The sequence below is a fragment of the Myotis lucifugus genome, unplaced genomic scaffold, assembly GCF_000147115.1.
Source record: "Myotis lucifugus unplaced genomic scaffold, Myoluc2.0 scaffold_4332, whole genome shotgun sequence".
Taxonomy (NCBI): Eukaryota; Metazoa; Chordata; class Mammalia; order Chiroptera; family Vespertilionidae; genus Myotis; species Myotis lucifugus.
In genome coordinates, this window is record NW_005875380.1 from 1 (window position 1) to 12,352 (window position 12,352).

Consider the following 12,352-nt stretch of genomic DNA (forward strand, 5'->3'; position numbering starts at 1 on the left):
AAAGTTCTATTGGGGCGGGCACCCCTCAAATCACCTGAAAGATGGGCATATGGGTAGCTATTGATGGACATTACTTTGAATAAAAGCACCTTTGATGTATCTCTCGAAATTATCGTGTTTTCATAGATTACAAAATCTTTGATTAACTGGTATCTGCATTATTAACCGGTAAATGGTTAATCCACATTACTAACTGGTATCCGCAATATTAACCGGTACTGGTTAATAATTTAGATTGACCCTTTACCGGTTAATAATTCAGATACTGGTTAATAATTCGGATTCAGTAATCAAAGAAAACGATAATTCCAAGAGAAACATCACAGGTGCTTTATTCAAAGTAATGTCCATCACTAGCTACACATTTCCCCATCTTTCAGGTGATTTGTGGATACCGTCCCAATAGAACTTTTCTTGTTTTGAGGCAAACCATTCTGAGACCCGATTTCCCACTTCGTACGTTTTGAAGTGCTGCTCAGAACGTGCGTGTGCCGTCGATCGGACAAGTGGTCATCTGAAGGCGCAAGGTCTGGTGAATATGGCGGGTGGGTTCATACTTCCCAGGCAAGATCTTTTAACGTGTCTTTAACTGGTTTGAAGTGTGTGATGGTGGGTCATCATGAAGCAAAATTACTTTGCCGTGTCTTCTGGCCCGTTCTGGTCGCTTTACGACCAAAGCGTGGTTCAAATTGATTATTTGTTGTCGGTAGCGATCAGTATTAACGGTTTCACCTGGTTTGAGAAGCTCATAATACACCACACCTTCCTGATCCCACCAAACGCAGAGCATTGTCTTTTCTAAAGCGATTTGGTCTTGCAGTCGATGTTGACGGTTGACCTGGATCTACCCATGATTTCGTGCGTTTGGGATTCTCAAAATAAATCCACTTCTCATTGCCAGTCACAATTCGATGCAAAAAAGACTTTCTTTTGTGCCGTTGAAGCAACATTTTACTGACGACTTTTCGGTTTTCCATTTGTCTTTCGTTCAGTTGATGTGGCACCCATTTTCCTTCCTTTAAAATCGTTCCCATTGCTTGTAAACGATCGGAAATTGTTTGCTGAGCCAACGTTTAATCTTTCTGCCAGTTGTTTTTGAGTTTGACATGCATCTTCATCCAAAAATGCTTGTAATTGTTGGTCTTCAAACTTTTTTCTGTTGACCTGGACGTTCTTTGTCTTTCACATCGAAATCATCCCTTTTAAAGCGTTTAAACCAGCGTTCACAAGTATCTTGAGATGGAGCATGTTTACCATAAGCTTTCCAAAGTATATGATCACTTTCAGCAGCACTTTACTTCAAAATAAAGTAATGAATTAAAACTTCCCGAAATTCGACATTTTTAAGTGTAAAAAAAATGTCTATGATGTTAACACCTTCAGAAAATTTGACATATGAAGTTTTGAAGCTTGCTGTCAATACAACAAAATAGCAGACATATCAAATCACATATGTATCATCATATGTGTAACTCCATCTATTGAAAAAAGTCTGCATTATTAACTGGTACACCTAGTATTTCACGTGCTAGAAGATGCTCTAGATCAGTGGTTCTCAACCTTGGCTGCACATTAGAATCACCTGGGAATCTTTTTTTTTTTTTTTTTTTTAATTCTTTATTGCTGAAACCGGTTTGGCTCAGTGGATAGAGCGTCGGCCTGCGGACTCAAGGGTCCCAGGTTCAATTCCGGTCAGGGGCATGTACCTGGGTTACGGGCACATCCCCAGTGGGAGATGTGCAGGAGGCGGCTGATCGATGTTTCTCTCTCATCGGTGTTTCTGACTCTCTATCTCTCTCCCTTCCTCTCTGTAAAAAATCAATAAAATATATTTTTAAAAAATAATAAATAAATAAAATTCTTTATTAAGGTATTACAAATGTGTCCTCATCCCCCCCATACCTGGGAATCTTTTTAAAATCCTGATTTCTGGGCCTCATCCTCCGGAAATTCTGTTTCTTTGTTATGGGGTGGGGCCACAACATTAGTCACAAAGAAACAGAATTTCCAGAGGATGAGGCCCAGAAATCAGGATTTCAGAAAGATTCCCAGGTGATTCTAATGTGCAGCCAAGGTGGAGAACCACTGCTCCAGATTGTAAGGAGAAAGCCAGAGAGAGGGTGCTGCAGTTACAGTCAAAGGATACCACGGACTTTAAAATGCATCTTTCCAAGATGTCAAGTGAAATAGATGTTCATCTAAGAATTTATGACATATGGTTGTACATCAATATCTCAGGAAAGTAGAGAGAATTTTTTTGAAATATATTTTTATTGACTTAAGTGAGGAAGGAAGAAAGAGATAGAAACATCAATGATGAGAATCATTGATTGGCTGCCTCCTGCACGCTGCCCCCTAGTGGGAACCGAGCCCTGATCCCAGGCATGTGCCCTTGACCGGAAGGAGTCGGGACCCTTCAGTCTGCAGGCTGACGCTCTATCCACTGAGCATACCAGCTAGGGCAGGATGTAATTTAAATCAACTCTGAGCGAATAGTAAATTAAAAGACTAAACCTGTGACCTGTGGGGGGAGTGGTGCGGTTTGTTTCCAGCGCAGGAGGCTACTCGGGACATTGTAAGAGCCTCTCATTGGGCGTCAGGGACACGGCGTGTTCAGTGCTCAGGCCTGATTAAAACTTCTGTTCAGTGTGAATGAAGGTACTTCCTCCATATAAACGCCCAGCGTCTGGCCGGCGGCCTCCTTCCTTATCAGTGAAAGGAGGAGCTCCGCGGGCAGAGGGTCATTGTTAGGAAAGAGAAAGTGGGTTGTTTGCAGATGTGCTGCTTCCTAGAAAACAATCCCCTGAAAGTCAAGAGCGAGCCTCAGCGTTTCCTATAGTGACAGGACCGGGTGCCGGGGCCGTTAGGGACGGCTGTGGGAGCCCTGCTGACCAGGCAGAAGCACAGGAGGGGGAGGTGATGCAGCGTGGCTGGTCTTTCGGCCGTGGGCGCTCTGGGCACCTCCAGGCACAGTGGTCCTGCTTGGAGACAGCGGTCCCCACTCTGGGACTGTGAGCCTCAACTTGAGCCTGTGAGGGTGGGGGTCCTGGGCTTTGCTGTCACCCTGGGGGGGGTGTACGTGGGGCTGGAGCGGTTTGTTCCTTCTTGTCCAGGTCGGGGTGTGGATTGACGTTGGCAGCCGGTACGAGAACGAGAAGAACAACGGGGCGGGCTACTTTGTGGAGCATCTGGCTTTCAAGGTGAGCTCCCGCGGTCCCGCCTCCCCCGGCCCCGGGCTTCACGCTGTCCCTCCCGGGAAGCCGCCTCCCCAGTTAGGGCTGCAGCTGGGGCAGCCTCTGGCTGGCCTTTTGGAAAGAGCCTCCTGTGCGCACCTGTCTGGTGAGCCCTGCACAGGCCCCAGAGCCAAAGGCCCTCAGGAGCCGCAGGGGCCCACTCCTCACCCCGAGGCCGGGCCTGGGTGTGCATGTCCCGATGCGGAGCAGCACCCCGGGCTGGGCTGAGCAAGCGTTCCGTGCGGTGCTCTGCCCTGTGGGCTCCCTGGGCGTCTCCGGTTCTCTCGAGGGTGGGACAGTCCCCACTGCAGCCCTCAGCCAGCCCATGGTGGCACAGAGGAGAGACTGACGTTCTTAAATGAGTGGAAAGATGGAGGAGGAGACGGGGGATGGGCAGCTAGCCAGCTGCACCGGCACAGTTGTGTGGGGATCTTTTTTGTTAATCCTCCTCGGAGGGTGTTTTTTCCAATGGATTTTCAGAAAGGAGTGGGAGGGAGGAAGGGAAGTGGGCGGGGGAGAGAGAGAACATCAATGTGAGAGAGACACATCAATTGGTTGCCTCCCGTATGTGACTCAGTCAGGCTGGGGATCGAACCTGCAACCCAGGGATATGTGCCCTTGACCGAGGATCAAGCCCAAGGACTTCGGTCTGCGGGCCAGTGCTCTAACCACTGAACAGCTGACTTAGGCATAGATTTTTTTTTTTTACACATATTTTATGAATTTTTTACAGAGAGGAAGGGAGAGGGATAGAGAGCTAGAAACATCAATGAGAGAGAAACATCAATCAGCTGCCTCCTGCACACCCCCTACTGGGGATGGACTCTACAACCCAGGCTTGTGCCCTTGACCGGCAGCAAACCCGGCACCCCTCAGTCCGCAGGCCACGCTCCATCCACAGAGCCACACCAGCCAGGGCTCTTTTATTTCTTGATTTGAGAGAAAGATACCAATTATGTTGTTCCTTTTATTTATATCATTATTGGTTGATTTTTTTTGTTCTCATCTGAGGATATGTTTTTATTGATTTTAGAGAGAAACATGGATAAGAGAAATGGCGATCGGTTGCCTCCTGTGTGTTCCCTGATTGGGAATCAAACCCACAACCTTGGTGTATCGGGACGAAGCTCTAACCGACTGAGCTGCCCGCCCAGAGCTGTGCAGATGTTCACACACACACACAGGACAGGCCACTGCACAGTCCTATGAATGGTGGGGAGTAGGTGGTGGCAGGCTCGCCTGACGCAGGTGTGAGCTAACCTGGGCCTGCCTGTTGTAGGGCACGGGGTGCTGTAGGCCAGGCTGAGGGGCGCTCTGGGTTCAGGACACTCGCTTGGGCCCCGCCCTTCCTTCCTGGCCCCTGGCTGTCTCCATGCTGTTGCCGTGACCGGCTTAGTGCTGGAGGCACAGTCCTGGGCCCTGCCTCCCCGTGCTCCTTGCCGAAGGCACTGCTGCTGCTGCGACTTCAGTCTGCGGAGCTGGGGGTCCTGGGCGCTCAGGCGGCTCCTGACGGTGCTGTTGGTGTCCGGCTCAGGGAACAAAGAACCGGCCTGGCAATGCCTTGGAGAAGGAGGTGGAGAGCATGGGGGCCCATCTGAGTGCCTACACCACCCGGGAGCACACTGCTTACTACATCAAGGCGCTGTCCCAGGACCTGCCGAAAGGTAGCGCCTCGGGGTGGTGGGCGGAAAGGGCCCTTCAAAGATGCAGGGACCGGCACCAGGAGCCCCTGGCCTGGCCGCAGAACGGGGCTGCCCTGGAGTGTGGCCTGGCAACAGGGCAGCCGGGGGCCAGGCCTGGGGCTGTGTGCTGCTGTGGTCTCCAGTGGCCCACCCGTGCCCACCCTGTCCTTCCCCAGCTGTGGAGCTGCTGGCGGACGTCGTGCAGAACTGCAGCCTGGAGGACTCGCAGATCGAGAAGGAGCGGGACGTGATCCTGCGGGAGCTGCAGGAGAGCGACGCGTCCCTGCGGGATGTGGTCTTCGACTACCTGCACGCCACCGCCTTCCAGGGCACGCCGCTCGCCCAGCCCGTGGAGGGGCCCAGTGACAACGTCAGGTGGGAGCCGGCTGGGCCCGTGGCGGACGTCCCTACCCTCTGGCCTGGCTGCCTGCCTGTGCGGCCTGTGCCTCTTCTGTTCCCGTGCGCTCTCTGCTGGAATCCGGCCTTTACTGCAGGACGTTTCCTGCCCTGACAGCCCGAGGGAGGGAGTGTGTGGGTGCCCCGTCTGTGGGCTTCCGTCCTGTGGTGGGAGAGCTCTGTGCTGCCCCGTGAGCCCACAGGGTCAGCGCACCCTCCTCACCGAGGCCTCTGAGCCTGTCCTGAGGTCAGGTGTGAGTTGGGCCAGGCAAGGGCTGCCCTCTGGGCCCCGGAGGGGTGGGGGGCAGGGGGCAGGGGTGGGGGAGGGATCGAGCCGTGAGAAGCTGTCACCTTGGCTGCTCCTCAGCCCCCTTTGTGTGACCCAAGTCGCGGGGTTGGGGGAGGCGCTGAGCCCTGGCCGTGTGTCTTGCAGGAAGCTGTCTCGTGCCGACCTGACCGAGTTCCTGGGCCAGCATTACAAGGCCCCTCGCATGGTGCTGGCGGCGGCGGGAGGTGAGTGCTGAGCTCGGCGAAGCCCTCTGGCAGTGGTGGGTCGGCCCGGCCTTGGTCATCAGTGCTCCAGCCCGGGGACCCCAGGTCTCCTGTTCTGAATGGGGGTCATCTTCCACTCCTGGGGGCCCCGTCGTCCTCCCCGCCCCCAGGGGAGCAGCCTCCGTCCGTCTCTGAGATGGAGTAGGATTCTGCCTGGGCCGCCACTGGGCCCGCCACACGGCGCCGCGCCGCCTCAGCACAGGCCTCCGCGGGCTGTGGCCTGTCCAGTCCGAAGGCTGGTGGGAGGGCCAGCCTCACGGCCCCGCACGCGGTGGTGGCATCTGGAGGCAGCGGGGAGGTGCCTGGGAAGGAAGGCGGGTTGTGGGGACTCAGAGCTGGAGGCTGGGCTGCTTTGGGAGCCGGTGCTGTCTGAGCAGAGGCCTGAAGAATGGCGGGAGGGGGCGCCTAGCAGAGGGCTGGGCAGCGTCATGTGTGGTGTAGGCTTGTCCTGCCGCCATTGGGGCCAGCGCAGAGGCCGGCAGACCAGGGAGGGGCTGTCCCGGTGCCGCTGGGAGGTGGCGGGAGCCAGGGCGAGAAGCAGATGGACCGCCATGGTGGTGCAGATGGAAACTGATGGAGGCCTGGGCGGGCAGGGACGGGTGAGGGTCAGGGACGCCCCCCCAGCTGTGGTCTTCTCAGCGGGGTGCACGGAAGGCTGACAGAGCCTGTTGATGGCTTCGGGCCCGGGAACCTGGGGACCAAGCGCAGTGGAAGCTGTTGGCGGGCCAGACCTGGCCGAGTCCAGTGGAACCTGAGCTCAGGGAGGAAGGGGAGGCAGCTGCTGGAGGCTGTGCGCTATCGGGGAGGCTGCCCGCCCGGTGCTGAGGCGCTGACAGCAGGGCCTCCTCTTGGAGGGGGACCCAGCAGGCCCCACGGGCATGGGTTTGTAACGTACCAGGAAGTGCTCCAGCCCGGGGACCCCAGAGCTAGTCACGCACTGCAGCACCGCCTCTGTGTGCTTGTCGCTTGCCACCCGCCCAGGGCAGCACCAGGGTCTGTGTGAGGGGACGGCGAGGGGCACAAGGCAGGGCAGGTGGCTTGTGCCCTGGAGCCCGTCTCGTCCTCGGTGCAGGTGCGAAGGCACCACAAGGACCGATTTTAGGCTCAGCTTTCCTTTGGTGCTGTGCGCCGTGCTGCGCCATCCTGAGGTGCCCACCCTGCCCAAGGCAGAGCCCGTCCGCGGGGATCTTCCCTCACCCTGTCCCATGTCACGTTTTGCTGTCTCCCCGGTCCTGTGCCCGCGCCAGGCGGCTGGTGACACGCTGTCCGGCCTTGTGCCCGCGCCTGGTGGCCGGTGACATGCTGTCCAGCCTTGTGCCCGCGCCTGGCGGCCGGTGACACGCTGTCCGGCCCTGTGCCCGCGCCTGGCGGCCGGTGACACGCTGTCCAGCCTTGTGCCCGCGCCTGGCCGCTGGTGACACGCTGTCAGGCCCTGTGTCTGTGCCTGGCGGCCGGTGACACGCTGTCCGGCCCTGTGCCCGCGCCTGGCGGCCGGTGACACGCTGTCCAGCCTTGTGCCCGCGCCTGGCGGCCGGTGACATGCTGTCCGGCCTTGTGCCCGCGCCTGGTGGCCGGTGACATGCTGTCCAGCCTTGTGCCCGCGCCTGGCTGCCGGTGACACGCTGTCCGGCCCTGTGCCCGCGCCTGGCGGCCGGTGACACGCTGTCCAGCCTTGTGCCCGCGCCTGGCGGCCGGTGACACACTGTCTCGCAGGGGTGGAGCACCGGCAGCTGCTGGACCTCGCCCAGAAGCACTTCAGCGGCATCTCTGGGACGTACGCCGAGGACGCTGTGCCCACGCTCGCTCCGTGCCGCTTCACTGGCAGCCAGGTAGGCTGCCTGGTGGGCAGGGCCGTGCTCTCGCCCGGGCCCCTGGGAGGAGGGACCCTCATGGAGGGAAGGGCCTGGGGCTGCCTCACAAGCACATGCTCACACTTGCGCCCCCCTCAGCCCCCTGGCACCCTTGGTCGCCTGGGCCGTCGGGCGTCCCTCAGTCTTGCCGTGCCCGTTTCAGATTTCCCACCGTGACGATGCCCTGCCTTTGGCCCATGTGGCCATTGCCGTGGAGGGGCCTGGCTGGGCCAACCCGGACAACGTGGCCCTCCAAGTGGCCAACGCCATGATCGGCCACTATGACTGCACGTACGGCGGCGGCATGGTGAGTGCCGGTGGGCGTGGGGCCTGGTCTCGGAGAAGAGGGTCTGGGACGGGCTGCACGGCCCTGTGGGGGGTGCTGCTGACCGCCTTGGCCTGCAGCACCTGTCCAGCCCGCTGGCTTCTGTCGCCGTGGCCAACAAGCTGTGCCAGAGCTTCCAGACCTTCAACATCTGCTACGCGGAGACGGGCCTGCTGGGCGCGCACTTTGTCTGCGACCGCATGAGCATCGACGACATGGTGTTCTTCCTGCAAGGCCAGTGGTGAGTGCGGTGCTGGGTGGGGGCCTGGGAGCAGGAGGGGGGGCTGAGACAGCACCTCTCAGTGACCCCGCCCCCCGTTAGGATGCGCCTGTGCACCAGCGCCACGGAGAGCGACGTGCGCCGGGGCAGGAACCAGCTCAGGAACGCCCTCGTGTCCCACCTGGACGGTGAGCCCTGCGCCCGCGGGGCGGCTTCCTGGCGGGGGGGGGACAGCCCCAGGGTGGCCCATTCCTACCCGAGACTGGAGGGAAACTAGGTCGCACCATAGCCCACAGCAGCCGGGGCTCCAGATACAGGGGGGCGGGCCAGGGGCGGCCATTAGCACAGCGACAGGCGGTTGTAGAGTGAGGTGGCAAGCTGGGTCAGACAAGGGTTCAGGGGTCAGCCAGCAGCTGGAGTGGGCGTGTGCCTGGTCCCGGATGGACGGGGTGGACCTGGAGCCTCCCCCTCCCTCTCCCCCTCGCAGGCACCACTCCTGTGTGTGAGGACATCGGACGCAGCCTCCTCACCTACGGCCGCCGCATCCCCCTGGCCGAGTGGGAAAGCAGGATCGCGGTACGGGCCCGGGGGCGGGTCTGGAGTGTGGACCTGGCTGACTCTTCCACGGGCAGCGAGGCCTGACGTGCAGCCCCCTGGGTCTGGGCAGAGGCACCGTCCCCGCGGGGCTGGCGTGTCTGGAGGGAAGGGGCAGGCGGAGGCCTGGCTGTGGGGTGGACGAGCCCTGCTGCCCTCCCCTTTGGGGCTGGGGGCAGCGCCGAGGTCCGTGCCCAGTGCCCGTCAGTCAGGGTGCCCGTTCGCTGCAGGAGGTCGATGCCCAGACAGTGCGTGAGGTCTGCTCCAAGTACTTCTATGACCAGTGCCCCGCGGTGGCTGCAGTGGGTGAGTCACCTGCCCGCCTGCTCTCTGTCCTCCCTGGGCCCTTCCTGCGCCCCCCACCCCCACCCTCACCCCCACCCCAGCCTGCACTGGGAGCAGCCAGAGGCCCCGAGAGGCTCTGCCCAGAGTCTGGCTGCCAGGGAGTTCTTGCTCAGAAAACCTGTCCCAGCAACTCCCTGACTCCCTGCCAAGGTGCCTCCATCAGTGCCCGACACCCACCAGGTAACGGACACCGCGGGTGGGGCTCGGAGCCGAGCGTGAAGGGACAGGCTCGGCGCCCCGGGATGTTCTCCCCTCTTCCCCCAGAGCCTGCCTGTGCCGCTCTGGGCAGCCCCGAACTGGGTGCGGCGCAGGGCCAGGTGTCCCTGTACCAGCCAGGCGCCCCGCCCTGACACCGCCCATCCCTACAGGCCCCATTGAGCAGCTCCCCGACTACAACCGGACCCGCAGCGGCATGTTCTGGCTGCGCTTCTAGGCAGGAAGCCTGTCGGCAGGAGGGCGGGCCGGCGCCCGGGCCCCCACCAGGAACGTGCCGCCACAGCTCCTCAGTCCTTCCCCACCAATAAAGCCCTGTGAGAGCTGCGTGTGTCTGGCTCTGCATGGGGTCCACTGGGCAGCGGCGGGGGCCTTCCGCTTCCCCACAGGCTGCGTGTCCCCAGCGGGGGGCCAGTGTGGGCTGGAAGCCTTTGCTGCCTCAGGCAGATGAGGCCAGATGTTCCCACTTAGCCACGTGGGGTGCTCCTGGCCAGAATGTCTGGCGTGAGCAGGGCGTCCACAGCAACTGCACACCCAGCCTCTGCCCTGAGGGAGGCCCCCGGGACTCGGGTGCCCAGGCGGAAGCCCCTGCCGTCACCCTCTGGTGCCTGGTCCCCGGATGGACCAAGAGGGGCCGAGGGCTCCCTGAGGAGCCACCTTCGTGTTTACTCTGGATTCTGGGAGGAGGGCAGCCTGGGGCGTCGTGTCCCCATTTGGTTCGTAGCTGCTGCCTGGACAGGCAGGGCAGCAACCCTCTGCCTCCCGCTCGCTCGCTCGTGCTGACTCAGGCTCCAAGAATAGCCTGAGCCCAGGACCTGAGCCCCCTCCCTGCCTCGGTCTCCCAGGCAAGTCCTGAGCTGCTACCCAAGGTCCCCTCCCCGTCTTCCTGAGGCTCTGGCTCTAGGCCCCTTGCCCCCATGGGCCCAGTGCAAGCAGATAGGGAAGGCCCTCTTCCTGCGGTCAGGTCCCCTAGAGCCCGGGGGCGGAGGTGGGGTGGGGGGTGGGGGTGGGGGTGGGAGTGAGGGGCCTCCGAGGAAGGTGTTGCTGGGAGTTGTGAGCAGGTCCTGGGTCGGGATTGCTGAGGACGGTTCAGCTCCGGCCTCACAGCAGCCAGAGCAGCCCTTGAATCCCTCCCGCTGTTGGGTGGGAAGTAACGTCAGGTCAGGTGCTTCTAGAACTCGGGCCGGGGGACTCAGATCCCCTCCACGTTGGGGCCACGGGAGCAGCGAGCACTGGGAAGCCTGGCCAGCCCCTGTGCTCCCAGCGGCAGCTCACCAGGCCTCGTTGGAGCTCCTGAGGGATGAACTGCTTCCTAAACCCAGGCTAGGGCCAGGAAGGACATGTCCCGGGAGGGGCGGGGGGAGGTCAGAGCTCAGGGCCCCGCTGCCCTGATGGAGGGCACTGGCCTCGGCTGTGTCCCAGGCAGGGAGGGAGGCCTGCCTGGAGGCGGCAGCCAGGGGCCCAGAGGAACACACTTGTGCTCTTGAGGCTCCAGGAGCTCCCGACACGCCCTCGGCCTCAGCCTTGCTCCTGCCGCCCAGCAGCCTCTTCAGCACCCTTTGACCCCTCACAGCAGGGGCCTGCCTTTCTTTTGGGGCCCCTTAAGGTTCCGGTGAGGTTTGCCAGCTGGGCCTGTCTCCCCTAAAGGCTCACCCACACTGGTGTCCATACTGTATGTGCCGGTTCCTCCTGCTCTCCTCCACCTCTGAGCAAGGGAGGGGAGGTCTTGGGGCAGGGGCTGCCTCTAACAGGAGCATGTCTGGGCCCGGCTGGCGTGGCTCAGGGGTTGAGCGGCGGCCTATGAACCAGGAGGTCACAGTTTGGTTCCTGATCAGGGCACATGCCCGGGTTGCAGGCTCCATCCCCAGTGTGGGGCGTGCAGGAGGCAGCCGACCCAGGATTCTCTCTCATCGTTGATGTTTCTCTTTCTCCCTCTGAAATCAATAAAAATATATTTTAAAAAAATGACAAGGCAAGACTTGTCTGGTTCTTCGCTACCCTCACCTGTAGGTCAGTTTCAAGGGGGGAGGTCCTGGCAGTTTTGGGGAAAGGTTTGGGCCCTGTGGGTCAGGTCACTGCATCCCAGGAGAGCTGGGGGGCCAGCGCTGAGGTGGCCTCTGCCTTCTGGGTGACAGGACGAGGCAGCGGGGACACAGCTGTCCCCGGAGCTGCAGGCCTGGAGGGGTCCAGGGAGACAAGCCCAGCACGGGCCACCCAAGCTCTCCCCACAGCCTGTGGGTCCCCACTCGGCGGGGCCGGGCACGCTGGGAGGGCTGGGTGTAGATGTACTTCTGGGCTTCCAGAACGATCCGGGCTGGCAGGGAAATGGAGGGGAGACTGGGGCACCCTCTGCCTCCAGTGAACATGCATAGTCACCTCCTTAGGACAGTGGCCCTGACCTGGGGGGACTGGGGCCCTGACCAGTCACAGAAGCCAGTATGGGGAGACAAGTGGGAGGTTCCGGGGGAGGGTGGGCGGGCAGGGGTGGTTAGGAAGGGGGAGCGATGGGTGGACGCGAGGGCTGGAGGGGCACCCAGGTGACCTCGGCCTGGGGGGACGGTGGGAGGAAGCCGGCTTCCAGGTGTCAGGCCAGGAGGAGGCGGTAGGCGGGGGTCTGGCCTGAGGCAGGACGGGGCGCACAGGCAGGAGGGTGCATTCCTGAGGAAGGAGCTGTCCCTGTGGGTGGTCCCTGCAGGCACAGCTGGATGGCATCTGTCTGGGCCGGTGCCGGCATCACGGGACGCGGGGCGCGGACGGACACGTATGCAGAAGCTGACCGATCCTCTCCTGCCCACCCCCCACACACACACAAGGGGGGAGGGCTGCCCTGGGCGCAGTGTGCTGTGCTCTCCCTGGGGTCAGCTCCCAGCCCTCATTTGGGGGGCTCCTCCGCTTGTCACGGGGATGGGGTGCGGCACAGGCGGCCCACCCCACCCCAGGAC

At 60.7% G+C, this 12,352-nt stretch overlaps 1 protein-coding gene across 1 annotated transcript; it reads left to right on the forward strand.

The window, feature by feature from the left end:
- Positions 1 to 2,925: 2,925 nt before the first annotated feature.
- LOC102440900 (cytochrome b-c1 complex subunit 1, mitochondrial) lies at positions 2,926 to 9,737 on the forward strand (the record flags this gene model as incomplete). The annotated part of the gene is given in 12 exon segments (XM_014450853.2): positions 2,926 to 3,034; positions 3,036 to 3,200; positions 4,768 to 4,897; positions 5,092 to 5,290; positions 5,745 to 5,824; positions 7,577 to 7,692; positions 7,877 to 8,020; positions 8,119 to 8,279; positions 8,361 to 8,446; positions 8,746 to 8,834; positions 9,083 to 9,158; positions 9,566 to 9,737. Coding segments are annotated over 12 exon segments (1,420 nt in total), but the record flags the coding sequence as incomplete, so codon positions are not given.
- Between the last annotated feature and the right edge of the window lie 2,615 nt (positions 9,738 to 12,352).